The following is a 26,818-nucleotide window of genomic DNA, read 5'->3' as shown; positions in this document are numbered from 1 at the left end:
GGCGGTCGAACACCAAGTGCACTTTATTGGGCCCCTGGGCCTTCAAGTGCTGTCCTTACTGAGCCTCAGGTGCCCCCTCCCCACACCTCCAGCTGCAGAGGAAGTGGGCCGGGTAGAGGGAGTACGCGTGGAGTAGCGCATTCTCTTGCTCCAAAGGGTCTTAGGGTGTGCTCAGTCACAGCTGTTTGCCCCTCCCCTGCAGCTCGCATCCCACCCCCAGCAGCCAGACCCTCCATGGGTACGGAAGAGGGGGTGTCTGGGCCTTCAGCACAGGAAGCCGGCTTCACACCGGCACCTGTTCTTGCTGAAAACGGGGCAAGGGGCAGTGGTGATGCAGGCCAGCAGTCTGCTCCTGTTGAGGAGAGGGCCGGGCCGCTCCTGGGAGCCAGGCTGGCCCTCTCCCTCAGGCCCAGGCAGCTGACGTGGTGAGGTCCAGCCCGCTAAGGCTGGAGCCGAGTACTGGAAGGCCAGGTGGGGCAGCCGGTCCAGCTTGGCGCCCCTTCCCCCCAGCCATAGGTCACCAGTCCCGCTCAGCTGGTTCTCGGTAGGGTAGGCCTAAAAGCCTGAAGACATCCTTCTCCGTGGGGGTGGGCAGCACTCGGCCAGGCCCCACCTTGAGGCCTTGGGTGTCCCGTACCACAGAGGTGCTGAGGGCGTGCTCCGACAAGCTCATGCCTTTGGTCTTGGCCAGAGCCCGCATGGAGCGGTTGAAGTGGGCCGAGCCAGTGAAGTAGAGCAGGGCACAAGCGAACTCGCTGTAGGGCACAACAATGATATCTAGTCGTCGGTGCCGCCGCCCTGGCCCGGGGAGCTGGCACACGCCCAAGTACTTCTGCTGTTGGCCGTTCTCCTCCTGGCTCACCAGGTCATCCGTCAGGAACCCTGGCGCAACATCGGAAGGCCGCTGGGAGGGCGGGGAGCCAGCCCTGGGCTGCCCTGCCCTCCTGGGTCTCTCCTGTTCACCCCTGGGTCCTCCATTGCCAGCTCCCAAGTTTCGTTGCTGGGTGACCTTGCCCTCTCTGGGCCTGCCTCTTTAAACCATGCATAGTCATTCCTCCCCGTGTCCCCCACGCATAGTCATTCCTCCCCGTGTCCCCCTCCCCCCATGAGGGAGAGGTGGCCTTCTCACAAAGCAGCCTTCCCCTGCTTCCTGCCTAGAGCTTGAGACTCTGAGTCTCTCCCTCCTGGGGGTCGCCCTCCCGCACTGCGCCAGCCAGCCTGCTCCCCCAGAGACGGAGCTTATACCTTGGCGCCGAAGGCTGTCGAGGAGAAGACTGAAGATGCCCTGGTGAGACCGGCCGTCCGGGTGAGTGAGCAGCACGTCCACATCACCACAGGTTGCCTTCCCCCGTCGGTAAGAACCACATGCCACACACAGCAGCCCGGGGTTGAAAGCCTGAGCTGCTTCCCGGACCTGGGAAAGAGCGGGGGGCAGCGGGGAAGGCCTGTGGGCCTCAAGCCCTGCAAGGAGTTCCTCTCCCAGGGCGGTACAAGAGACTTCCCTGACCCAGGAGCCCACATGTCCAGCTGATGCCCCAAGCCAATCCCCGGATGTGTGATACAAGCCTGAGGGAAAGCCTCAAGGAGCAGATGCCAGAAGTCTGCCCTGGGGAATGGCAGTTCTCCAGCTTCACTAGGACAGAAGAGAAGAAAATCTGCTCCCGCCACCAGACTCAGCCTGAAGAGTGATCTAAGAGGCGTATACTCGGATTCTGAGGGAAGGCACTGATCTTTCCTCCTCGAGTTCTTTAAGAGCAGAGAGACACACCTTCACTTGGTCCCTGCCCCAACCCATGTGCCCAGGTCTGTCCACTTAGGACAAAGGGCCAGGTGCCTGGAAGCCCTCTGCCAGGTCTCAGCAGCCCCAGATATGGATTTGGAGCTAAAGGCAGAGTGTGTGAGTTGGGGCTTGAGGCCTAAGCAGGTGGCTAGCAGGGTGCCCTGGGCCCAGGCCTAGGGGGAAATGGAGCCCAGAAATACAGCTGTACCTACAGTAAAGGAAAAGAAAAAAAAAAAGCAAAGAGGGAGGCAATTCTGAGCCAGTGTTCACACCCTTACTTGGAGGAAGGAGGCTCAAGGTTTGGAAAGGGAGTCAAGAAAGAGGGGGCTGTCAGCTGAAGGGTCATCCCTCACTGAGGGAATAAGCCCATTAACCTCTACCCCAGCGACATGGAAGCCTTTCATATGCAGATGGCCTCCACGCCTTTACCCCAGGACACTGAGATTTCTGGGACCCTGGATACTTTGGCCAGGACACCTCAATTCTTCTGACAGGCCAGGCTCTGCTAATCCCCTCACTCCTTTCTTGAGCCTCCCAAGAGGATGGGAGGAGACCCAGGGTAAGTAATCCCATCAAAAACTCCTAAAGCTGGAGCCCTTAAATGCCAGGTGGGAAGCCACTGCTGTTCCAATGGGCTGGGGGCTGGAGGCTGACTGGGACATTCTCTGTGCCTAGACACCGTGGCTGAGTGACGGTGTCATCACTAGCACCAAGGCCTGGTGATGGGTGGACAAAAGGGCCTGTCCTGTGCCAGCCTCACAGTCCCATAGCCTAGAGTAGAGCTGGAGGCTGATTTCAACTAAGGTGGGCCAGGGTCTCCATAGAGTCCTACCTTAACAAACCTGATCCCAAAGCCGCAAACCTTGCCCACAGCAACCAGCCCCTAATCCTGATACCAACTGAACAAATGATATATCTAACCCCAAATATACCCTAGTCTCTCTCTAATCTAGGTTTTACATGAATTTAATCCCTAAATCCAACTTTAAATCAAACCCTAATGTTGGCCAAATCTTATTTTTAGGACAATGACAAATCTTAACTAAAAGCATCCAATACTAAGAAAACCCTACTCTAAATTCAGGCCTAACATTAACTCAACTCAACCCAAGTTTTCCTCTGACCCCTAACCTAATCGTACTGGCACGGTGCTTCTACACCAACTCGAAACCAAACCCTGAACCAGCCTCAGGTTGTGGGGGGCTGGGGAGGGCACCTTCAGAAGATCTGCGCATCTGGGGATAGAGAACTTGGTACACAGATTTTGGAGACAAAGAGTCCATAGTTTTCATCAGGTTCTCAGAAAAGTTTGTGAATCAAAGAACATTAAGAACTCTGCTCTGACCTACCCTGACCTAACCCAGTTCAAACCCCAATATCCTCAAGTAGTTCTGACCATAACCCACCTCTAATCCAGTCCTAACACCATTCTAGCACCTAAACCAATGCTTATTCTACGCTAATCCAGAGACCTGGTGTTACAGCCCTTCCCTATCACAGCCACCCACCCTTCCAGCTTCAGTCTCAGCTGGCCCTCTCCCCATTGGTCCCAACCTCTGGTGTCTCACAGCTTCCTCGCCTGGCTCCCTAGCTGAGGGATCAGGTGTTCTTGGCTCGAGCCAGGCCCTGACCTTATAGCAAGGCCTGGCCCTCCTCACTGCTCTGGGACTTCTGCTTACTGTCTGCTCAATCTCTGTAGCCTCCTCCCGGGGTATGCGCTCCAGGAAGTCATCATAATGCTTCAGGCCAATGGCCTGCTGGGTAGTCAGGGAGGCCTGGCCACGGATATCTTCTAGGGTCCGGAAACCCTGGAAAAAAGAAGCCAGATGAGGAGGCTGTGAGCAGCCAGGACCACTTGAGAGGCAGTGAATGAGCACATACACAAGGCTTCCATCACCCCCAGATTCCAAGGAAGGCCTGAGGCAGGATCAACCCCAGGAGTGGTTGGGTCTGTAATCTGCGGGACCCAAGAAAGGTAGGGAACATGGGAGACACAGCCTAATCCAGTTCTGCCACAACCCTAAAATACTGGTTCTCAAGTCCATCGATCTGGGGGATTCTGGGCATCACCAGGTTGGGGAACCACTGATCTGGATACTCAGCCCTGAGGCCTGGTCTTCTCAGGAAGGCCCCTGCTGGTCTGGGAGACAGAGAAACACTCTTGTCTCTCTGCCTCCATCAGATTAATGCCTTGAGGCTATCAGGCAACAGGGCAGTTCTAGGAGCCAGGAGAGGGGTCTACATGAGCCCTAGTCCCCTTGAAAAGTGGTCTCCTTATAGTCCTGTTCATTCCCATCAGAGCACAAGGTATGAGAACTGTGGGGCAGGACTTCTGAGAAAGAGCAAAACTGAAGTGGGTGCTGGGACATGGTGTCACCTGTTGGTACCACATCTGGGCAGTTTTGGTTCCAGCTCCCCAGATGTTGGAGAAGAGCTCCAAGACAGGCACGCTCTCACTGATATGGTCCAGCTTCCGCAGATGCCCGCTTTCCAGGATTTCTATGATTTTCTCAGCCATCCGCTTTCCAATCCCAGGGATACTGAAGGCCTCCTGAGGGAGGAGGAGGCAGAGACAGGAAAAGAAGAGTGAGAGGATGGGAGGCACAGAGCCAGCAGTGGGTTAGCAGACCCCTTTAGCACATATCTGAGTAAAAGCCAGCTTGGCCAGTTTGCAGCTGATGGCTGTGTAGAGCCTGGGCACAAGTGAAGACGAGAAGTTTGGATGGGATGGGCTGGGTCGCTTGTCTTTTGGTTCTGAGAGGAACAGAGATCAGCACAGGAAGTAAAGAAAAGGCAGCAGTGTGACACTGGTCACCATTGCATGGCAACAGCGAGAGCAAGGCGTTCACTGAGGCCTTTCTTCCAATCAGGTCCTACACTGCAGGAGCATGACACTTGGTCCTCCCAGGAGCACTTGAGTCTCTCACTAGTCTTAGTTCCTTTTCATTGCTCATAGGGTTTAAGTAACTTGCCTAGAATCACACAGTTAGTGAATGATGGGAACCAGAATTCAAACCCTGATCTGTTGGCCTCTAGAGTCTAATCTTTTTTAAAACTTTTTACTTGGGAAGAATTCCCATAGTAGAGAGAACAGTATAATGATCCCCCAAGTACCTGTCAGCAGCTTCTGTAATTATCAAGATTCTGTCAATTTCATCCATCTCCCCATTTTATTTCTTTTATGCAAGTCTCAGACATCATAAAAGCTTTAGCATTCCACCTGATCCCCACTTGTGACTGGTGCCCAGTAACCAGAAAGCCCCCCATCTCCCTGCATGCCCTGCCCTGGCTCCCAGGTACCTGGTAGGAGGTGACAGGCTTGTGGAAGCTCTTGAGGGCATTGATGGCCTTGGCATAGCCCAGGGCCCTCCACTTGTCTCCCTGAACACTGTAGGCTTTGGCCAGCACTTCCAGCTTCTCTGTGATGTGGGGGTTGTGGTTGATCGCCTTCTGGCTCGAAGGCTGTGCACAGACCCACTTATCCAGGCCCTTAGGGGCTGGACTAGGCTCACCATCTTCCTCAAGGGGGGTGGAGCAGTGGCCACTGATAAGGGCTTCCAGATCAGCTGTGCTAACCTGGGTCTCTTCCCCGTCACTGGTTTCATCATCATAGCCAGGCTTGAGGTAAGGAAAGAGAAGAGATGATAAATTCATGTCCCCAGCCCCCAGGAGAGCTCCTCAAAGGTGCGGGCTGAGTCTCCTAGTCAGACCCACGAATGAAGCTGGGTCTCTTGCATCAGACCTGGGTCTCCTTAACTGTGGGGCCATGTTCCATTTGGCTTCCCCCAGTGCCAGCCGTAGAATCCCCAGTGGTACGTGGTAGATGTGGAACTGGGCAAATGCAGCCATCATGAGTGTTGGGCAGACCCAAGTGGCTTCACAATAAAGAGATCCTTCCTCTGTCAGGGGCCTGGGACTTCCTGAACAACCACCAGGCCCTCCCTGTTTCTGTGACCCAGTTCCCAGGGGAAGGGAGCTCTGAGGGCTGGGAGGCTTCTGACCTGGGCTTGGGTGCTCGGGGCCTCCTCTATCCTCCGGGGAGGAGATACAGGCCTGGTGGGAGGACGCAGAGGAGAGACGGCTGTCCTGAGCACAGCCTCATGGGCTCCAGGAGGCGCAGAAAAGTCTTGGTCTGCCTTGCTGAGCTGTGCTTGGTCCAGGTACCTGCAGGGATGGTGATGGCAAGTTTAACACCCCAAAGGCCTGGCCCTACCTCTGCTCCCAATCCTCTACTCTCAAATCTTGGCTTTCTAATGTGTCTGATTAAGACAATGAAAGTTATTTTTAATAACCCAAGAAGAGAGCTCAAGATGCTGCCAGAAAACACTGAGGGAAGACAGGGTCCAGCCCACCTGTTGGGGATGCAGATGCCAAATCCTGCCGTGTCCACTAGCCTTTTCTCCTGCAGGCACAGGCTCAGCCAGGCAGACTTCACCAGCTGAGCACCCTGGGGTAGCTGGGGCAGTCGAAGGAGGCGGAGGGCTCGCTCACAGTCCATGCCTTCATCCACCACAATGTGAGTGACCCCTGGGGCCTGGGCAGCGCATATCTGGCCACCATGCTGGATAATCTGCTTCTCAAAGAGTTCTGCCCGGGCTCGCCCAATGCCGCTGGGCACAATATGGGCCCGCAGGGAGCTCAGCCACTCTGTGGAGGGGACATCCAGATGCCTATTGTCATAACTGTCAGATATGATCCAAATGAACCCTTTACATTCCTTGCCCCAAAACGATCATTTTCCTTCCATCCAGACAGCCAGCCTTCTGGGGATTCTGCTGCAAGCATACAGTTAATTTACCCATGAACCATCACTTGATGTAAGGGGCAAGGATTTCGATATGTCTTATTCCCTCATATAACCCAGAAAAGTGTAGACTCTGTTAGAGCACATTGTAGGTATCCTGTATATCGGTTCATTTGATCACTTATTCTTTCAAGTATTAATAGACACCCACCTCCATACAAAGCTTAAGGCACATATGACTTGCCATTACAGGCCTCACAGTGTTAACAGATATTCCCTTCCCCTACCTGCCACATGAGCTGTCATTTATTTGTCAACTTGGCTGCAAAATAACATAACTCTGGCGACCTGAGTCTCCTCCCCCCCCCAATCCCTTTTTAGGCCACTTCCTGTAGAGCAAAGGGTTCTGCTGGTTATTTCCTTAGGGACAAGAGAGTATTTCCTGATTGATGGAGGTCTAGGGGTGGGGTAGAAAATAACATAGCAAGTGGCCTGTCAAAGACTGGGGCCCAAGCCTAGGGCAACAAAGATGCAAACCAACCTGTAGGCCATGGACTGGCAGAATCAGCTCTAATACCTGATTCTAGAAATGAACAATATAGGAAGCCTGAGGGTTCAAGTACGTGAGGGTTCTGAGAGTGGATCTGCTCACCTCCTGCTTCTTCTCCACCTTCTTGCTTGGGAATCTTTGCAAGTGCTTTTGATGATGGATTGGCATGAATTTTCCTCCGCTTGGGAAATGCCTTCAAGATGCCCCCAGGGTCCATTGAGGTATGGCCGGATCACGGTCTTTTGGTTTTAGGTTTGATCAGGGCAACTGTCATGTGGAAACCCAGAATTGAGGTTACCCAACTCTTTGCCTATGGAGGTGGTGTCTCCAGTGACCAGGCTTTAGGGGCAGTAGCTCAGTTCCGGGGGTGGGGGTGGGGTGTCTCCCAAAACCCGAATGAACTTCAGCAGGTTAGCATAGCACTTACCAGCCTTTCAAAGCTAGAGGTACTGGGGGAAATAAGAGGGAAGAATGGGACTACTGAGGAACTCTTGAGGGGTACAAAATGGTACTGCTCAGAGGGGTTGCTCGAAAGATTCACTGCAGTGTCTGCCCTGCTGCATCCCACTTTGAAAGGGCTTTACCAAAAGGGGATGCCAAGCTAGGAAATGGAGCTACATCTTTAAAAGGGTTTGGGCTCCCGAGAGGTTTGAAGGACTGAGAGGAATCTACATAGAAACCCCACATGATCGTTCTCGACCCCATCACAGACCAGCAGAGGAAACCCTGGTGGTGGCGGGTGTTCGGGAGGCGAGGGAACGCTCTACACCTGCCCTGGTGGCGGGCCTCTCGTCACGGGAGTACTCAGACCCGCAGCTGCGGGGAGATGGGGCATGGCCGCAGCAGGTGTGGGGCGCCTTCCGAGACTGGGGGAGTCTCGGCCTCACAGCTGGGGGTGGAGACGACCGGCAGCTGTGGGGCACCCGCCGAGTCCGCAGCTGGCACGCGCCAGGGACTCCCAGCTGGGGACGAGAGGAGGGCTGGAGTGTCCGGACCCTACCCTAAGAGCCCCTCCCCGCCGCGGCGATTCGGTCCGCGGTGGGGGCCAACTTCAGGCCCCGCGGGTCACCCGCGGGTAGGCAGTTGTAAACCACTTACCAGGGCAGCCAATGAGAGCGGACGAAGGGCGTGGCAGGTGGGAAGTGGGGGGTGAGGGGGAAGGGCAAATGCCCAGAACACCTTCCGGGTCGGCCGGAAGTGACCGTAGGCCGAATGGTTACCATGGCAGCGGCTGGTCGCGCGGCTGGGTGGAGGGAAGATGGCGGTAACCGGCTGGTTGGAGAGTCTGCGGACCGCCGAGAAGACTGCGCTGCTGCAGGACGGTAACTCGAGGCTCCCCACGAGCTCCCTAGTCCTTTCCCCCAGGGTCCAGCCCTCCGCGCTGGCGCCTCCGCGAAGGGCCTCCAAGCCTGGGACCGCTGAACTGGAAGGGCCGCAGCTGCCAGACTAGGCCCAGTCCTGCATTGGCAGATGAGGAAACTGAGGCCCAGAGAGATGACGTGACAGGAACGCGCGTCTCTGGACACCTCCTAGTTTCCTCTACACCACTTCGCCCCGCTTTGAGTTCTGTTACTAATAAATATTAACTCCTTTCATATTTGTTATGTCATTTGCGCCCCACAGCTGTCCCAAGAGGCTGTTAATTTTCCACCCCATTTTACAGAAGAGGAAACTGAAATGAAAGAGGGTTTTAGACTAGCCCTGGCCCCTCGTCCAGTCAGTGGGGCTCTGTTGCTGAACGCAGCCTGGCGTCATGAAGAGGCGGGAGATCTGGGCTCTAGTTACTACTTTGCCAGTAAGTCACAGTTAGCCTCTTTACTTGCTTGGGCCTTATTTTCCTCATCTGTAAAATGAGCTGGAGGGGCTACCTCTGATGTCCTTTGCAGCTGTAATATGTTTGTAAGTGACCTGAACGTCCCCTGGGGTCTGTAGGGAAAACAGCAAGGGTCCCGGCGCTGTGCCTGGAAAAGGTGGGCATAGGAGTAAGGAGTCCTGATTTTGTCTCACCCTGGGACTGGTGGATGTAGGACCTCCAGTGCTGCAGGGGTCCTTTCCTGGACCCTCTTGGCAGCCAGATGAATTAGGTCTAAATTCCTGTGGCGTGTGGGAGACCAGTTGGAGGCACACATCCACAGGCAGAGGCCAGTCAGGGAAGCATGGAAATTAAAATCACCTGCTCATTTGCTCATTCGTTCATGCAGCACTTAGGGAGGCTTTTAGTATGTTCTAGGCTGTGTGCTAGAGCAGGGAGAGGGGAAAAAAGATATGTAAATAAATAAGGGTGTGTGTTAAGTAGAAGCTGGAATCTTCTATAAAGTGTATGAGAGCACGAAGGCAGGAATGAGCGTCTCTTTGAAAGAAGACCTGACAGAAGAGGTGATGTTTATGAGTCCTAAAGAATTAATATGTGTTTGCTAAGTGTAGAAGAGGCAATGACTCACGTGTAGAGAAAGGTATGGATGTGTGAAAGTATCCGGCTGATTACTAGGGGAATAACAAAACATTCAGTGAGGCTTAAGTGTTCCCCCAGTCATAACGACCTCCCACACTGTGTCAGGTACTAGGCGCTAGGATGCAAGGGTGAATAAAATTCTCTTTTCTCAAGGAGCAGTGAGGAGAAATGGTGAGAAATGAAGAGGGATTTTAGATAAGTTGGGGTATGTTATGATCTCTTATGCCAAGCTAAAGATTTTGGACATTATCTCATAGGGTAGTGGTTTCTGGCTTTATTGTAAAAAATAGGTAACATAGAATTTACCATTTTCAAGGATACAGTTCAAGGATACAGTTCTGTGGCATGAAGTATGTTCACATTGTGGTGTGACCGTCACCACCATCCGTCTCCAGCACTTCTTCACCTGCTAAACACTGACCGCCCCATTCCCAGCCTCTGGCAACTACCATTCTACTCTCTGTCTTTATGCATTTGGTAATGGCAGGAATGGCACATAAGTGGGGTTTGTCCTTTTGTGACTGGCTTATCTCACTTGGCATCCACTTATTTCACTTTAGTGTCCATCCGTGTTGCTGCATATATAGAGGCTAAATCGTATTCCACTGCACGTGTGCATACACCGCATCGTGTTTACCCATTCATCTGTTGACGGACACTTGGGTTGCTTCCACTTGTTTAGCTATTGTGAATAATCCTGCTGTGAACACGAGGGTACAGCTATTCGAGTCCCTGCTTTCACTTCCTTTGGTCAGGATGGTATCTAACCCAGTATTTCATCACCTAGGGTTTTGTTAGGTTTTTTTGTTAGTAGCATCACAAAACAATGCTGTTGGTCTTTTTTCCCCAAACCAAATAATAATAATAATAAATAATAATAATGTTAAGTATATGGATACATCTTGTCAAACGTTTCCTATAGATTTACGCTTCTGGTGGGTGTGTGGGTGTGGGGAGGATGTTACCTCCCTCCCACGAAAAAGCACTGCTATTGGTAATGAGAACCCAATACTCTTCAAATTTTTTTCAGAAAGAATTTATGGTTGTTGTGGAAATACGAAAAATAAGTAAAATCACCCATCAGCTACCATCTAGAGATAATCATAACTTACATTTTTAAAAAAGACTTTATTTATTAGAGCACAAGCAGGGGATACAGCAGAGGGAGAGGGAGAAGCAGGGCCCCCATGGAGCAGGGAGCCTGATGCAGGACTTGATCCCAGGACCCTGGGATCATGACCTGAGCCCAAGGCAGACGCTCAACTGACTGAGCCACCCAGGCACCCCCATTTTCTTTAAGATTTTTATTTTATTTAGTGTTTTAGAGAGAGAGTGAAAGAGAACAAATGGGGGGAGGGGCAGAGGAAGAGACTTTCCAGCAGACTCCCTGTAGAGCCCACCATGGTGCTTGATCCCACAACCCCGAGATCATGACCCAAGCTGGAAACAAGAATTGGATGGTCAACTGACTGAGCCGCCCAGGCACTCCTATAATTTATATTTTCATGCATAAACTATCATATTGCTTCACGTACACTCATACATTTATTTTTTTTACCAAAGTAGACTAATATACTTAAAATTGTTTATTATCCCCATATGTACACATACATATATACATATAGAGTAAATTCTAGTATTAGAATAAAGTACAGGGGGCGCCTGGGTGGCACAGCGGTTAAGCGCTGCCTTCGGCTCAGGGCGTGATCCCGGCGTTATGGGATCGAGCCCCATGTCAGGCTCCTCCTCTATGAGCCTGCTTCTCCCCCACCCACCCCCCCTGCGTGCCTTCCCTCTCTCGCTGGCTGTCTCTATCTCTGTCAAATAAATAAATAAATAAATAAATAAATAAATAAATAAATAAAATAGAATAAAGTACAGATAATTATTATATGATCTTTGGGTAAGGGAGGATTTTTTTTTTTTTGAAGATTTTATTTATTTATTTGACAGAAAGAGAGACAGCCAGTGAGAGACGGAATACAGGCAGGGGGGGTGGGAGAGGAAGAAGCAGGCTCCCAGCGGAAGAGCCTGATGTGGGGCTCGATCCCAGAACGATCCCAGAAGGCCGGGATCACGCCCTGAGCCCAAGGCAGACGCTTACGGACTAAGCCTTCCAGGCGTCCCAGGGAGGATATTCTGAGCACAACTCCTGGGTAGTAAACACAAAGGACAAAATAGTTGACTATATAAAAATTAAGCAATTGTTTGGGAAAACCCCCTTCAAACAAAGTTAAAAAACAATAGAAATAATATTTGCAACATATATGATACATTGTTAATATCATAAAGGTCAATCAGATTAGTAAGAAAAAAATGAATATCCAAATAAAATAAAGTCTAAATAGGTAATAATTCATTAGAAACATGACCAATAAACCCTTGGAATAGTATTCAACCTTACAGATATTTAAAGCTATGCACATTATCCTAATATAGTTATTAGGGCATGGATTTTGGCCTCAAATGAGCTTAAGTCTGGGTCTGTCATTTCATAGCTTTATGAGCTTGGACAAGTTACATGACCTTTAAGCCTCAATTTTCCTCATTTGTGAAATACAGGTAACGGGGGCACATAGGATTATTTTGAGAATTAAATGCAAAAAAACATGTAAAATACCTGGCCAATAGTAAGCACCGCATCCTGGCTGGACCCAGGATGGACTCCAAGGGGAGAAGAGGGTCAGGCCAGACACCTTCGGCTGCTCACAGGCAGCGCCTCTTACCCACTCCTGACAGGAAATCCCTTCTAGCTCTATTAGCCATCAAAATGACTTAAGGTGGTATAACCCAGGGGCGTGCTGAGAAGCCCTGCAACTTTGGGGATGAGTTTCCCCAGAATACAAATTAGGAATGACTTAAGGGAACTGTGTCCACGGGAATGAATTAATCGGGGAAACGGCTTGGAAGATCAGATACAGTTGCAAATTTCAGATGGTGACTCCTTTAGCTGCTCAAGGTCCTTGGGGCTCTTATTCATCAAGTGTAGGTTGGGTACCTGTCCCTGTTATTAGGCTCACTGAGGAGCCTACCTATGTCAGCTCTCCCATTTGTAAAAATAGGGAAATTATGTAGTCACTTTATTTATTTATTTATTTATTTATTTATTTATTATTTTTTTAAAAAGATTTTATTTATTTGACAGACAGCCAGCAAGAGAGGGAACACAAGCAGGGGAAGTGGGAGGGGAAGAAGCAGACTCCCAGCAGAGGAGCCTGATGCGGGGCTCGATCCCAGAACGCTGGGATCATGCCCTGAGCCAAAGGCAGATGCTTAATGACTGAGCCACCCAGGCGCCCTTATGTAGTCACTTTAAAAAACAAAACAAAACTTATGATTATAAGATATAGGTGGAAGAGTTGGGCTAGGAGACTCCCCTAGATTCTTCCGTTCTTTCAATGAAAGTTGAATCAATGTTTATTCTTTCAATTAATCCTTAGTTGAGCTCCTAATATATGCCAGGTACTGTGCTTGTGTTAGGGAAACCACAGGCAAGCAGGATGATAAAACCCCTCCTATCTAACAGAGACAGGCAATAACCAAAGAATCACACACATGTAAATCGTAACTGCGGTAAGCGCCACGAAGAGAACGTAAGAGGACTAACATTACGTGGCTGTGTGCTAGGAATGGCCTAGACACCTGCAGAAGCCACAGCAGTGGTGTGGCTGGAAGGAGTGCTTGGTCAGGAAACCCAGTTCAATGTCCTGAGCACATAGGCTTGGTTTTAGGAACTGCGGAGACAACATAAATATGGCACCACTCCTGGGGAGACAGGAGGCTCTTTAAAAAAAGTATCCACCGTGCAGATGAATAAAGCACTAGGGAGGCCCAGACAAATAAGGGAGTGTGAATTCTGCCAGCGGCTGAAGATTTCCCAGTGGAGTGACATTTGAGCTGAATTTTGAAGGGCAAGGAGTTCAAGAGATCAGAAGTATGGAGCTCTGCTGGTAGAGGGAACAGCAGAGCAAAGACACATTCAGAGAAAGCTGCAGAAAGGAAAGGTTGTCCCAGGACACGTCTTAAAGTAGTGGTGGGCAACGACTGGCAAGGAGTTCGTGGGCAACTCTGGGCGGGTTTCTCACGCCCAAGCCCAAGGCTGTTGGTGTTTCCCAGGGAGATCCCTTGACGTGCAAGGCACAAGGTAAGAAGAGGCATGGGGGTAAGGCACTCTCTGCTTTGTGCATAGGGAGAAGAAAGGTGCACTATTTGTTCCCAGATGGAAAGGAAATGGCCGAAGAATATGATGAGAAGACGGGTGAACTGCTTGGTAAGTGACGGGGGCTTCCAGTGGGCCCGTAGGAGCCCTTGGGGTGACCTAAAGTGCACGTAAGCAATGCTAGCCTGAGGCTTGAGGGAGGAACTGAGCACCAAAGGTGGAAGCCAGGGGGAGACTGAGGCCCTCAAGGGAAGATTGTTCCTGAGAAGAATATGAGGTCAGGACTGGACACGAGAGGTGGAGTGGGTGTCTGCTGGACCGGTGTGCGCCCCCTGACCCCCAGGCCAGTGAGAGTGTGAGAAAGTCTTCTGTCGGGAAATGTTGGGCAAGAAATGTATGGAGAAGGCAGAATTGGAAGTGAGCCTCTGCTCCGGGCCGAGTGGGCAGAGGTAAGGGCAGGTTTAACTGCAGTTGTTCTGTTTGTTCGTTTGTTTGTCTTCCAAAGCCACATCAGCAGCAGGTATCAGGGCAGCAGGTACTGAGCTGGCTCAGAGGCCGCGCTGTTAAATCTGCCCCTTACCTTGGAAAATGTCTGAGTCAAAGGGGGTCGGGAGTAGAAATGGGGATTCTGCAACATTGTTGTTTTCATTCCTGCAGCTCTTTTGCTCTAACTCGAGGCTCGTGAATAGGGGCTCCAGCTCAGATTTCTGGGAATTATTTGATTTGTCCGTCCTCTGTGCCCAGGTCTGCACGTCCGCATTAACTGACGCCCAGAGCTGGGCGGCTGCTGCCCTGACCCAGGGCCTGAGCCTGTCAGCAGTGGGAGTTGGTCTTTATTAAGTTCCGCCTGAAATTTTAAATCCAATGGCGGAATCATGGGTTGGGTTATTTTCTTGTCATTATTCTTGACTTTAATTTCTTCCTGGGCCTGATCGACAGGTAGTATTGGCAAGGGAATTTCTTTTTCCCTTTTTCTGACAGCTCATAAATGTCTAGAACCGACAACGTGGATTACACTGGTTTGCATTTTCTTAGTCTCCAGTCTTAAAATGTGTGTCCTGCGCATGTTCAGTTGCAGAGTGAAGTGTTGATCCCTCCTTATTATGAGCTGCTTGGGCTGCAGTCCCAATTGGGTTAGTCTGGTGCTATTAAAAATCTTGATGTGTTTAGCATATGACACTGATTTGGTGGAAACCAATACAGTAGTAATATCCTCACAATGCATTGTAATTTATAGCGCTCCCAGGGGGCGACAGCCTTGGAATGCCTAACAGGGGCGAGTTTATGAAAGCAGAGGTCACGTGGGCTAACCACCACCATCGCCAGGCCGGAGACTAGCTGCAGTTCCTCCCCGTAGCCCCCAGCACCACCTCTCTCGTTCACTCAGAGCAAATAACCCACCGATGGCTGCTGTGGCCATAAAAACAAGCAAACAACCCCCGGCCTCTTAGTTGTGCTCGGACAAGAAATTAAACTGAAAAACAAGTTTGGTACCTTCCTCTGTAGCATCCCACATTAACCTGTCACTTCTCTTGGCAGGTGGGGAATAGACAATGGCCTACAAACTCCTTTTTTTCTTAAAAGCAGAAATGGAGATTGATAGGAGAACACTGGCTAAAGTTTACCTAATAGTGATATTAATACCATAACTTTTATTAGGCACCATGCTAAGTGCTTTACATGAGTTATCTCACTGAATCACCCTCGTGACAGCCTGACGAGGATGCCCTGTTGTCCCCTTTTACAGTCAGGGAAGAAACGGAAGCTCTAAGAGGTTAAGCACCTTGCTCAGAATTCCATAGCTGGTTAGTTTCTGAGTTAGGATTTAAATCTGAGTCTGCCTGGTTAGGAGCCCATGCTTTAATGCACAACAACATACTACTGGGAGTTGAGAATATTTAATCCTGCTTTCTTTTCTTACTAAATTTTGTTCTCCCCAGAATGACTGAAGTAGGGGCTGGTGGGAGCAGAACAGAGATGGGCGGACAGGAACACCCCACTCAAACCACTGGATCCTTTGAACAGCTGGTCCTTCTCTTACCATCTCCAACCACTCCACCCTCCCCCCACCAGCTGCCCTTGCAAAATGATTAATTTTTAAGTGTAAACAGTCTCAGGGCCTGAACTAACTAGAGCTTGAGCGCTCTGCGAAGTAAGACACGGACAGGGTTAGTATGGCCATAAATGGGAGTCGTTTTCCATTTTTCCAGCTAACTACAAATTTGATAATTGGCTAAACTGGTTTTCTGTTAGAAAAACCCAGAGAGTCATTTGTCGGTGGTGCATCTGTGTAGGAAGTTCTTCCAGGCGGTGTGAATAAGCAGAGTGGTGTCATATTTTTTTCAGCCGCCTCAGTGCTATTCATTCCCACCCCGCACAATGAGTGCTGCGTGTAGTCATAGAGGAAAAACCTGAAGGGCCCCATAACAATGATCGGAACATCAAACCAGCCCCAGAAGAACACAGCGCGTCCAGGGGGGCAGAGGCTGAAGGGCAGGCCATCCCCCAGCGATTACATTTGGATTACTGGCTTAATCTGCTTTGGTATTTGACCGCCAGCCTACCCCCCCAGGCTGCGTTTGGAGGGTATTGAGCACTTTCATCCCCAAGCACTTCACCGGCTTTTTAAATGACCCACTCGATCTCGTCAGCCTCCTCAGGGATGGGCCGGGGCAGCTGTTGAATAGCCACAGAGCGGAGCTGCAGCGTTCTAGGGCAGAAGAGAAGAATCCTGCGTCCCGTGTAAGCTGCAGGGCGTATGTAGGAAGGGGGAAAGTAATTATCCACATTGGAAGCAGGCCAAGGCTGGGAGCTTTGGGGAAAGAGGCCTTTAGGACCTCCACTTTCCAGCCCACCTGAAAGATGGGGCTTCCTTTCAGCAGTCCAGGACATCAGCCTGCTTCCTGCTGATTTAGGAAAAAGCCCCCAGGCACTGCCTCCTTCACGTATTCCCCATCAGATCCTTTAGGGTCACTGAGCGGCTCCTTTCCAAGGACTGGCCCTGGCTCAGCCAGGAAGATACGACAGCGTCCCAGGGAGCTACCCTCCACACACCAGTTTGGGCTTAACATGTAATCAAATCAGAGTGACAGCAGGTGGAAACAGTCCTCTGTTGCCGCAGGAACTGTCCTTGAGTTCTGGAACAAAGACAGGACAAGAAAGACCACATTTGCGTTCGTGCCCATAGACATGGGAAAATAACAAGGACTTCACCAAAACCGTTTATTGGATCCTATAATAGAATGAGTAGGAAGACTTTCTTCTACATTCTAGCAAAGAATTTAATCCCAAGGTGTTTAAAAGAAAGAAAGCAGCGAAAGAGCCAGAAAGCTAGCCTCCAGTTAAGCGAGGTATTACACAAATAGATTTGGATATACTCCTGGTCACAGTCCATTCACTTAAGAGAGTAGAAGTATTTGTGAAAAAAAAAAAGTTGCCTATAAAGCATATTTCCAAGTTTTACTCTTCCTTATTAATTTTCATTATAAACTTGGAAATGTGTTTCTAGGGAGAATTTTTGGCCCTAAGACGTAATAAAATCACGCTGCAGAATGCAGCCGACCTTATAAAAGCACATATTCAAGGGAAAATTCTAATTTTACAGCACACTTTTGTGTTCAGCTTGCGTGCCTTCCTTGGAGCAGGGAGGGTGTTTGGGTTTGGCACGGCGGCTCCAAAGGTCTCGAAGAAACCCATCCTGAGAGTCCGACTCCAGGTCTCACCCCCCAGCCCAGAAAGGGGGTGGCTGGGAGTAGCTTTGGCACAACCCCAGGCACTTTTCGACCCGATTCGCTCCTTACAAGGGCTTCAGGAAGGCTGCTGGCCTTTGGAGGCACCCGGATGCTGCATGAAGAGAGGAGCCCAGGGGTTACAGCTGGGGTGGGGGTGGGGGGCGGGAAAGCCCCCTGCTGTGATGGCTGCACGGTGGAGATGTGGATGACTGGGGTGCCCAGAATCCTGGCAGGGGTCCTCAGGTAACGTCCACTGAACTAGTGTTTTCACTTATAATTTCCATACCGTATGCACCTTACTTGAAAAAAAGCTTAGGTAAACATGTGGGTTGTAAACGAAGATAAAGTAGAGACGACTGTGTGCATTGTGAAAGGGCGAGCCTGCTCTACGAGACAGTTGGCGGGAGATCTTCTAGAAATACTGCATTTAAAATCTGGTATGTGGGGCGCCTGGGTGGCTCAGTCGGTTAAGCGTCTGCCTTTAGCTCAGGTCATGATCCCGGGGTCCTGGGATCGAGCCCCACATCCGGCTCCCTGCTCAGCGGGGAGCCTGCTTCTCCCTCTGCCCCTCACTCCACTCATGCTCTTGTGCTCTCTCCCTCTCTCTCAAATAAATAAAATCTTTATTTAAAAAAAAAAAATCTGGTATGTGCCTACCAGTCTGTTTAAATATGATTCTGGGGCTGTTGTTTTAAGGCAGGTATACCTGAAATGAATGAATTTTGTATTCGGACTTTCTAAACCATGAGACAAATCTGCCTGTCAGCTTTCATCTTAATTTATTTTTCCCTTGCCTATTTGTAGAGGGAAAAAATGCAACTCAGTTCATGCTTGTTGGGATCCAGATGTTCCCCGTTACCAGTAGCTCCCCTGCTCCTAACTAGCACGTATCTCCTTTGCTTGAAGTCACACCTGGAGCCAATCCACTTGGCTCCTTTCAGAGCTTTGTTCAATCCCTTTAGGTTGGGCGCCCGTGATGTGGGCTTTCCAGGTTATCCGGTGTGGAGATGCTCTGCTGGGCTTCCGGGGGCTGGGAGGTCCTGGTCCCCTGGACGGGCTGGTGTAAGGTGGAAAGGCTGCGTGCCCGCTTCTCCCCCCTTCCAGTCATCTAACGTGACATCAGTGATTCAGCAGGAAAAGCAGAGTCCCTTCCTTCCCCCTCGGTAATCCCGTTGCTTCCTTCTCTCCTCAGTGAGAAAGTGGCGTGTGAAAAGTGCCTTGGGAGCCTTGGGCCAGTGGCAGATTGAGGTGGGAGAGCCAGCACTCCCGGGAGCAGGGAGCCTGGGGCCTGAATTCATCAAGGAAAGCAATGCCAATGTATGTCTCTCTGTTAGGTGGCGGGGGAGGCGGGGGTGGGAGTGGGCTGCTGGCCCTGGAGGGCAGACACCACGTCTTGTTCACCTTGTCTCCAGTGTGCCCATCTGGTCACAGAGCTCTAGAAGCGTTTGCTTGAATGAATACCCAAAGGGTTTTGGCTTGGTCATCGCAGGACGAGGGCTCCAGGCCTGGAATGTCACAGCAATAGCGTCAGAGGGAAGCTGTGGAAAGAGCTGAGGGTCTTCTCCTGCTGTGGGCCCCGGGTAGAGCTTTGCAGAGCAGGGAGCCGTTCCTTGCTAGCCCTCACCAAGAGCGGTCCCTAAGTTGCATTTGCCTTCTGCAGCCCATCTTCATGCGCAAGGACACCAAGATGAGTTTCCAGTGGAGGATTCGAAACCTCCCCTACCCTAAGGACGTCTACGGTGTGTGTGTGGACCAGAAGGAGCGCTGCATCGTTGTCCGAACAACCAACAAAAAGTAAGTGGCAGGACGGGCACCTGCCTGCCTGTGTAAGAGCACAAGGAGGGGGGGGGCTTGACCTGGGGTTGGGCTCAGACTGCTCCCTTCCAGCTCTGAGGGAGGGACGAGGGCTAAACTAAAGCCCAAGAAAGTGCTGAAAGCTGGAGGGCTTCCTCTCCGCAGGACGAGTGGGGGGAAATTGGAACAAGGCATGCCTGGTCCAGGAGCTGGCACATACTGGGGGTCAGCAAATACTTGTCGAATAAATGAGGGGATGAGGAATCACCTGGCCGTTAACTTGTGATCTTAGGTGGTTCTGCTGTAAGATTATTACCTTGACCCCTGGCTGGATCCAGTCCATGGTGAACTTGGCCTGGTGACGTCACCATTGGGGCAGTCAGGGGGCCATGGCCTCTGTAGAAGGCACACCCAGCCAAGGTGGCAGTTAGAGGACTTTAAAGTACTCGTCTGGGGGCAGCCAACAGTATCCCTCCCTGGACTGAGGGGCAGTAGGCAGGTACACCTCAGCCTTCTGGAAGTCTCTTGCGTTCTGTTTCAGAAGGGGTACCTAACTTCCCTTTGTTTCTCTCCTGGTGTTCTGATGGGGGCAGGCAAGGGGGAGGCAAAATGTAGGGTTGAGGGGACAGAAGGTGGCCAAGGAGGAGATTGGATCCAGGCAGGGGTGTTTCTGGGCTGGCCATCTTGGAAATGCGTTGATCCTCTTTAGATTTCCAGAGCTCTGACTGATCCCAGGAGGAGAACCCTGTTCATGAGCTGGCCTTGACCTGGGCCAGAGGGACTGCAGAATAGGACCAACTCCCATGAAACACATTTGAGGTATTAGAATGGAAGGCTTTATGAGTGACTGGTCCGCACACCGAAGCCACCCAACACGTCTCGTGGGTGTGAGCTTGGGTCAGAGGTGCCGCCATCCATCGCGGGTTTACATGCAGTGAGGAGGACCCAGCTCCCTGTCCGGCTCCTCGGGGTGTGGTGCGCCTCCCCTCCCGTCTCCCTCGGGTCCGCGAGGCCCACAGGAAAGCAGCAGAGCTCCCGGGCTCCCCCGTGCAGCCGTGGGTTCTGCCCTCTGCTTATGACCCCCGTACCCTCTCACTTTGCAGGGTTAAGGGGATGGGGAAGAGGTGGAGATGAATGAATTAATTTCAAGATTATTGCTCTGCATGCAGCCAGCAGCCCCTGCAGTGGGCTTCGTCTGTAAATATAAAGTCATAATAAGAAGGGTTTGCGTTTATAAAGCACTTTGAAGCCCTCAGATAAAAGGCAGTTTATCCCCGTTATTGTTCTCATCATTAACGGGAGTCGGTGCCGAAAGTGGAATTGAGCAATTTCAGACAACAGAGAAATTGCCTTCAGGAGAACAAACTCCGTGCTTCAGCAAGCATTCCCTGGCGTAAGAGGCCCTGGGTCCAAACCAGGAACAAAAGTGCTTCTGATAGCACTTGAATCTGCAGCCCAGCAGTTTGTGGAGCTGGCTGCTGCCTCCCTTTTGTCCCCCAGAGGTCACTGTCGAATACAGATATCAGGCAGAAATGTGATTACCCGGGAGTGAGAGGAGAGAGGCTAGCTAGCTCACCAAAAAATTTATCCGCGGGCCGATCCTCTGGGGCCCATCTGCTGCGCGTCGCCAGCTGTAGGCGGCGCTGTTGGCCAGGAGCGACGAGGCCAGAAGCCCACTCCTGCGCTCTGGGCGGCGGGAGACGTGTTTAAACTGATGGGTGAGGCCAGGTGGGACGGGGGTGATGCCCCCGGAGGGGGCAGGGCTAGGGCTGGATCCCCACAGAGGGGAGAGGAGCGTGTGAGCGCCCGCTTCGGTGCCCGCCTGGAGCCTCTGGTCCAGCAGCCCCTGGTTGGCTCAGCCCAGCCTTCCTCAGGTCCCTCTGCCCAGAGGGAGGAGAGAAAGGCCGCCAGACCGCCTCTTTCTTGAGCCTAGTGGCATTTTCATCTCCTACCAGGGGCAGTAATGTGTCTTACACTTTACTACCACTAATTAAACCACTCAATGGTGGTTATTTTGAGCAGGATACTCAGTTTTCTCAGGATACGCTAAAAATCGGCCTTCTGATCGTCACACCAGCCAGCGTTGGGCAGGTACATACTTTCATTCTTGTGTTATAGCTTAATGATTATATAAATGTGTCTGTAAAGTCAGCGTGACGAGCTGACTTGTGAAGGGAAAGTTAGCGACGGTCTAGCTGCCCGGGCATGTGCAGTACCCACACTGTGGCATCTCTCCGATTTGTCTTCTTCCATTACCTGCTGGTTCTGTGCCTGCCCGAGTTCTAATATTCTGGAATGTGGTTACTAGTAAAAGGCAACGTTCCTTTGTCCATACGTGCCTTGTCCCTGAAGGACTGGGTTGGCCACTTTTCTGGAAAGGATTGATTCCAGTGTATCATGTCCTTGGCCTCACGTCTTAGTGAGAGGATAAATCAGGGAAGAAAGAAAGAGCTTTTCCAGAATCCCAGTGTGGTACTTCCTTTCCTGATGAGAGTGTCTGTGCAGAAGGAAGATGCTTAGCCTCAGCCTAGAAGCTGGCAGCCATAAGTGGAATAGACCAGGCACTGGAGTGGGAAGAGGTTGGCTTAAATCTGGCCTCTGCCACATACTAACTGTAGTATTTTGAGCAAGGCTTCCTCACGTATCGCAGGAGAATACTCATACCCATGTCACGGATTGTTTGGGCACGTGATGAAATCACATGTATACAAACTTCCAGCACAATGGCCAGCCTGAAGCATGTCTTCAGCAATTCTTTGGCAATTGGAACTTGGCTGATTTGACATTGGTGACATTAACACTGTGAGGGGTGTTAATAGGCATCACTAGAAAAACAGGATTCTGTGGTCAAATAAATTTAGGAAACTGGATTAAACAGTGTCTCTTTGGTAGGACATATGGCGGTCTTAGTACGCGCATGTGCGTTGGGAGTCTAGGAAGGGCTGCTGGACGCAGGGACGACCGGCTTGCCTGGAGCTGTGATGTTCAAGAAAGAAGGAAGGTTTGCCTCCTGCTTTTCTGAGGGCTGGACTGGCCAGAGGCTTCTCAGGACCGGTCTGGCCCAGCCTGTGTGGGGTGTGCGGGCCGCCCCGGAGCTGTGCGGGGCACGGCCCACGTGACTCTGCACAGCGGCCCTGTCCCCTCCGAGTCTCTCTAGATGCCTGGCCTCTCTGGTGAACTGCAAAGGAGAATAGGTTGGAAAATGACTGGAAATTGGGAAGGAGCAGCAGCAGCAGGAGAGCGGCGGGGTTCTGTGGGTCATTTCAGAAGCAGCCCAAATGAAGGAGCCATTCTTTCGGCACAGTGTGGGGGAGGTACAGGGTTGGCCTGTTCTGGTCCCTTTGACAGTAACTTAAAGTTCATCTCGTTCATCTGGTTCAGAGACTAAAGCTTTATTGGAGGAAGGAATCTGGAGGAAGAAGCCGGGACCCAGAAGGAAGTGGCCTGCCCGGGAAGGGGTCCCAGGCCAGGACCGGGAGTTGTCCTGACAGCCTTGGCTTCCCAGGTCTTTCGAACACTTTTGACATTCAGAAAGGAAAGCCACCGCGTTGGAGTGCCCGGAGGACCTGTAGGGCGGCTGGATCCTAAGGGAGACCCCCCGCCCCCCCGTACCTGCCCCATCCTTGGACAGCAGGGAACGTAGACTAGGGGACTGTGACTTTGAGGAGAGGGTGTGCAGAGATGGCGGGGTCAGGAGGTTTGGGGAGTTCTTACTCGTGGTAAGGGCTCCTCTGCTGACCAGTTTTGTGACTCCAGCAAGTTGTGTGTCTGTACCTCAGTTTTCTCTTTCATAAAAGAGGACAATAGAAGCAACCAGCCTGAGGGGTGGTTCTGAGAATTCCATGTGTGTAGAGCGGTGCCTGGCCCCGCTAAGCATTAACATCCCCTTTCCTTGTGTGACGGAGACCGAGGACAGTAATAGGAGATGGGAACGGAGTGTCACGTGTCAGCCCAAAGCCCAGGACCCGCTGCACTGTAAGGGTCTGGCTTTCAGGCGAAACACAAGATCTCCTCAGGCAGAGATAGGGCCTTCTTTCTTCTTCAACTTTAATCCCCAGCTCACAGCTCAAAGCCGAGGACACGGTTGATGCCTCAAGACATCTTTGCTGCCTCCCTCGGGCTGCCTGAGGCTGAGTGTTCTGTCTTTTCCAGAAGAACAACGGGTCCCTCTCTAGTGCAGGTACTGGTGAGAAGGTCAAGTGTGGTTCCTCTCAAGGCAAATCCCATGGCCAGGGGATGGAGGTGAGAAGGGGGTGGGCTGCACCCCAAGGAGAGGAAGCAGGTGTCCCATACTCCCTTGAACACTGCCCATCAGGAGCCTCTGAGGAAAGTTGTGTAACCTCAACCAGTAAACTAAATCCATTAGAACAGACTCGGGACAAAGCAGAGCGTCCACACTCACTCGGCCTCCACCCCCTAGCCTCGTGGTGACGGGTGTGGGAGTAGGGCGGGGAGGAGGCAAGCCACGCACCTCAAGTTCCCTTTGAGGCCAAGGCCCCTGGGTTTCTATTTTCAGTCCCAGTGCCCCTCTGAGGGTACACAGGTGTGTCCCTGTCCCGCCCTGGTACACAAGCCAGGGACGCAGGAAGGCTGTCCCCACGCTCTGCACGGTAAGGCCTTACGCAGGTTCGGCTGGGCTGCGCGTGCCTGGGCTGCTTCTCTCTCAGTTCCGCTGCTTGTGTATATTTGCAGGGAAGATGTTAACACTTCCTAACAAGCCTTTGTGTTCATCTAATCTCTGCTGTTTAACCTTTGACTCCCCCCTATTATCAGTGTCTGCCACCTTTGCTGGCCAGCCCAAGGGCCCCAGGAAGAGCCCTCAGCCCAGCCTAGGACGGGGATGAGGCAGCATTCCACCCCGGTTTTGCAGGCAGATGGATCGCCTTTCCCTGCGGCAGAGCTCTGGGAAATAAAGCAAGCTTGCAGTGCCATTAGGGTCTCCCAGCCCCCACTCCTTTTGAACTGTCAGCCTTTAAGTAAACATTCTTTTCCTGCTGTGGGTCCCAGCACCTTGGCGGGGACTGGAGAACCTGGGAGGAGAGGGGCCCTGAGAGCCTCTGCTAAACTCCGAGGGATTTGGGCAGGAGAGCAGGGCAGGAGTGCTGCATTGATGTCAACTCTCTGAGACCCTGGGGCACCAGGGGCTTTTGAAGTGGACCCGGAGTAGCTGTCACCACAAGGACCAGGCCCCTCTGAAGTATTCAGAGCCCGGGCCTCTCCAGGCCTCCCCTTGAGTTTGTGTATACCTGTCTGCAGCGTTCCCCGTCCCAGCCCGCACCCCCAGCAGCAGCAGGGTTGCTGTGCCCGGGGGACAGGTCTGCCTCCTGTGGTCGGGGCGCAGGCTCCACTTCCACCAGGGAAGACGCCACACGGGCCTGTTGCTAGAGAGGCGGCGCTCTGTGGTAACAAGCCCCTGACCGGGAGCAAGGAGCTGGGTCCCGACTCCACGGACAGCTGGCTGTGAAGCCAGGCGAGACCCGTCACCTCCCTCTTCGGTAAAGAAGGCTGAAGTTCCTGTAAAACGAAATCTAGTTGTATACATCATGGGCTAGGTGTTGCTCTCTGGGTTTTCTGGGTCTGTTTTTACTCAAAAGGATCATTCATTTCTGGACCGGCCTTGCGGATGGTAGGGACTGTGTGTGAAACTGGAGGGGGGGGGTGTCTCAGGGCCAGCAGGGCAGTCCAGAGAGCCAGCTTCTGAGAGGGGTCATGTGCTTTGTCCTCCTGGATTTCTCCTTGTGGATGTACTTCCCTCTCTGGCCTACAAGTAGAGTCAGGCCCACAGGGCCTTGGAAGACCCCAAAAGAGGGAAAAAGTAGCTGGGGCCTTCAGAGAAAGTTGCATGTAAGTGGCAACTGTTGGTCCCCAGCTTTGGGGAACAGCCCTAGACAGACTTACTCGGTCCCTCGTAGCATACATATTCCCACGTTCTCGAGGTACTGCGGAGGCCTGGCCTGCCCGAGCTGCTGTTCCAGGACGCTGCTTCGGCTTGTCTTTGGGAGTCTGAGCCTGAAGCACGAGTCGCTCTAACCCCTGGTCTAACCAAGGAACCATGACTGGTCCTGCCCTTCCACTGCTGGCCTGGCCAAAACGCCTTTCATTCACACTGGTGTTCTGATTGGCTTCTCTTCTTCCTCTTTGGCTCCGTGGAAGAAGTGTGTAAGAAGTTGGCACCACAGAGGGCCTGCTGCCCAGTTGGGGGTCACCTTGCTGGATGTGCCAGTGACCTCTTGGTGTTCCCACAGGTACTTCAAGAAGTTCTCCATTCCTGACCTAGACAGATACCAGCTACCTCTGGATGAGGCCTTGCTGAGCTTCGCTCACGCCAACTGCACCCTGATTGTCTCTGTAAGATTCACCCAGACTGGCCACTGCATCAGGGAGAGGCTCCTTTCCCGGCCCATGTCCCATCCCCAGCCCCTGGCATGTGCTTGCTAGAGAATAGGCATCTCTCCTTCGGGGGGGAGGGGGCTCAGCTTATCTTAGAAGAAGTTACAGCTGGAAGAGGATAGAGGGTGATGTGGAGGGGGGGGATCACAAGACCGGGATTCTGCTGGAAGGCTCCTAGCTAGCCGTGTGACTGTGAGCAAATCATTAAACCCTGTAGGCATCAGTTTCCTCATTTCCAAATAATGGGATCAGAGGAGGCCCCAAGTGTGTACGTAGGCAGGGGAGATGTGGCTGAATGATGTGCTCTTTCTGGTTCCATCCACAGTACCAGAAGCCAAAGGAGGTCCTGGCGGCTGAGTCAGAGCTTCAGCAGGAGCTCAAGAAAGTGAAGACGGCCCACAGCAGCGATGGGGACTGTAAGACCCAGTAGCAGAGCGTCCCTGCGCAGGCACCTCGTGCAGCGTGGCGGACCTCCGGCAGCAAGGCGGGTGGGTGAGGCTTTTCCGGACTTTGTGGCTTGGGCCTTTCTGGTACCGGGGTATGTCCCCTCTTCCAAGAGCTGCCCAGGCTCTGTGAGAACTGGGCCTTGGGGTGCTCCTAGCCCCCATATTATGGTTTGCTCTCCCGAGTAAAGTCATTCTGAGTCACTGTGGGGGGACTGCCCTCTTGTCCACCTCTCCATGCTCCTGTCTGTCACCAGGGAGGGTGCTGATGAGGACACTCCCTTCTATCCTCAGGGACCTTCAACATCAAGCCTTTCACATAAAGGGAAGCATGGGTCTCCGGTGGAGCAAAGCTGGGGGAGCCCAAGCCTAGTGCTGGGGGGGCATCTTCCCTGGCCTGTGTGCATAAATTCAGAGGGACACTAGGCTGGCAGAGACCCTGGGCTGTCTAAGCTTGCAGAGGGGCTCGGATGAGCTCTGTACGGTGAGGGGAGGTAAAGTAGTAAAGGAGTAGTTTTTGAAATACAGAAACCTTGGAAACAGCCCAGGATATTAAGACATTGTGGGTGTAAAGGCAGAAGGAGGGACGTATTGTTGCCAGGAGGGCGCGTGTGTTAGAGTGGGGTGAAGTGGAGGTATTGCAGATGGGGAGTAGCTTAGCTCCCCAACAGCACAGAGCCCTTCCATGGTCCATCCCTACCCCACCACTGGGGCAGAAGGGGTGAGTGGTAATGAGAGGTTTGGTCTTTGGTCTTACTCTTTCCCCAACGTGCCC

At 52.0% G+C, this 26,818-nt stretch overlaps 2 protein-coding genes across 7 annotated transcripts; one reads left to right on the top strand and one right to left on the bottom strand.

Annotated features, from left to right (window-relative positions):
• POLL (DNA polymerase lambda) lies at positions 1-8,360 on the bottom strand. Of its 5 annotated transcripts, none has more exons than XM_040623847.1 (9): positions 8,295-8,360; positions 7,177-7,341; positions 6,133-6,427; positions 5,782-5,944; positions 5,081-5,398; positions 4,158-4,331; positions 3,460-3,588; positions 1,246-1,414; positions 1-882 (listed from the first exon to the last, which is right to left on the bottom strand). In XM_040623847.1, the coding sequence occupies exons 2-9, from the start codon at positions 7,289-7,291 to the stop codon at positions 518-520; spliced, it is 1,728 nt and encodes a 575-aa protein (XP_040479781.1). In that variant the 5' UTR covers positions 7,292-7,341; positions 8,295-8,360; the 3' UTR covers positions 1-517. The 5 variants fall into 5 exon arrangements, with proteins under 5 accessions (XP_040479781.1, XP_040479780.1, XP_040479782.1 ...); XM_040623846.1 differs by lacking the exon at positions 8,295-8,360 and adding an exon at positions 8,173-8,226; XM_040623848.1 differs by lacking the exon at positions 8,295-8,360 and having other exon boundaries at positions 5,357-5,398; positions 7,177-8,129.
• DPCD (deleted in primary ciliary dyskinesia homolog (mouse)) lies at positions 8,256-26,247 on the top strand. 2 transcript variants are annotated; one of them, XM_040623851.1, is made up of 7 exons: positions 8,282-8,396; positions 8,698-8,869; positions 13,716-13,796; positions 18,609-18,733; positions 19,077-19,210; positions 25,456-25,558; positions 25,926-26,247. In XM_040623851.1, exons 2-7 carry the CDS (start codon positions 8,752-8,754, stop codon positions 26,028-26,030), a joined length of 666 nt encoding a protein of 221 aa, XP_040479785.1. In that variant the 5' UTR covers positions 8,282-8,396; positions 8,698-8,751; the 3' UTR covers positions 26,031-26,247. The 2 variants fall into 2 exon arrangements, with proteins under 2 accessions (XP_040479786.1, XP_040479785.1); XM_040623852.1 differs by lacking the exon at positions 8,698-8,869 and having other exon boundaries at positions 8,256-8,396.
• Positions 26,248-26,818: the final 571 nt, after the last annotated feature.

Source organism: Ursus maritimus, unplaced genomic scaffold (genome assembly GCF_017311325.1).
Source record: "Ursus maritimus isolate PB19 unplaced genomic scaffold, ASM1731132v1 scaffold_7, whole genome shotgun sequence".
Taxonomy (NCBI): Eukaryota; Metazoa; Chordata; class Mammalia; order Carnivora; family Ursidae; genus Ursus; species Ursus maritimus.
Note: the sequence above shows the minus strand (reverse complement) of the source record. Positions and strands in the feature narration are given on the sequence as shown.

Excerpts from the sequence above, each read along its gene's own strand:
- DPCD (XM_040623851.1), top strand. The coding sequence starts at position 8,752 with ATGAAAGAGGGTTTTAGACTAGCCCTGGCCCCTCGTCCAGTCAGTGGG. Across the intron at positions 18,734-19,076 it reads TCAAGGAAAGCAATGCCAAT|CCCATCTTCATGCGCAAGGA; the intron begins GTATGTCTCTCT and ends TGCCTTCTGCAG. Across the intron at positions 19,211-25,455 it reads GTCCGAACAACCAACAAAAA|GTACTTCAAGAAGTTCTCCA; the intron begins GTAAGTGGCAGG and ends GTGTTCCCACAG.
- POLL (XM_040623847.1), bottom strand. The coding sequence starts at position 7,291 with ATGGACCCTGGGGGCATCTTGAAGGCATTTCCCAAGCGGAGGAAAATT. Across the intron at positions 6,428-7,176 it reads AGGTGGAGAAGAAGCAGGAG|AGTGGCTGAGCTCCCTGCGG; the intron begins GTGAGCAGATCC and ends TCCCCTCCACAG. Across the intron at positions 5,399-5,781 it reads CCCCGAGCACCCAAGCCCAG|CCTGGCTATGATGATGAAAC; the intron begins GTCAGAAGCCTC and ends CCTTACCTCAAG.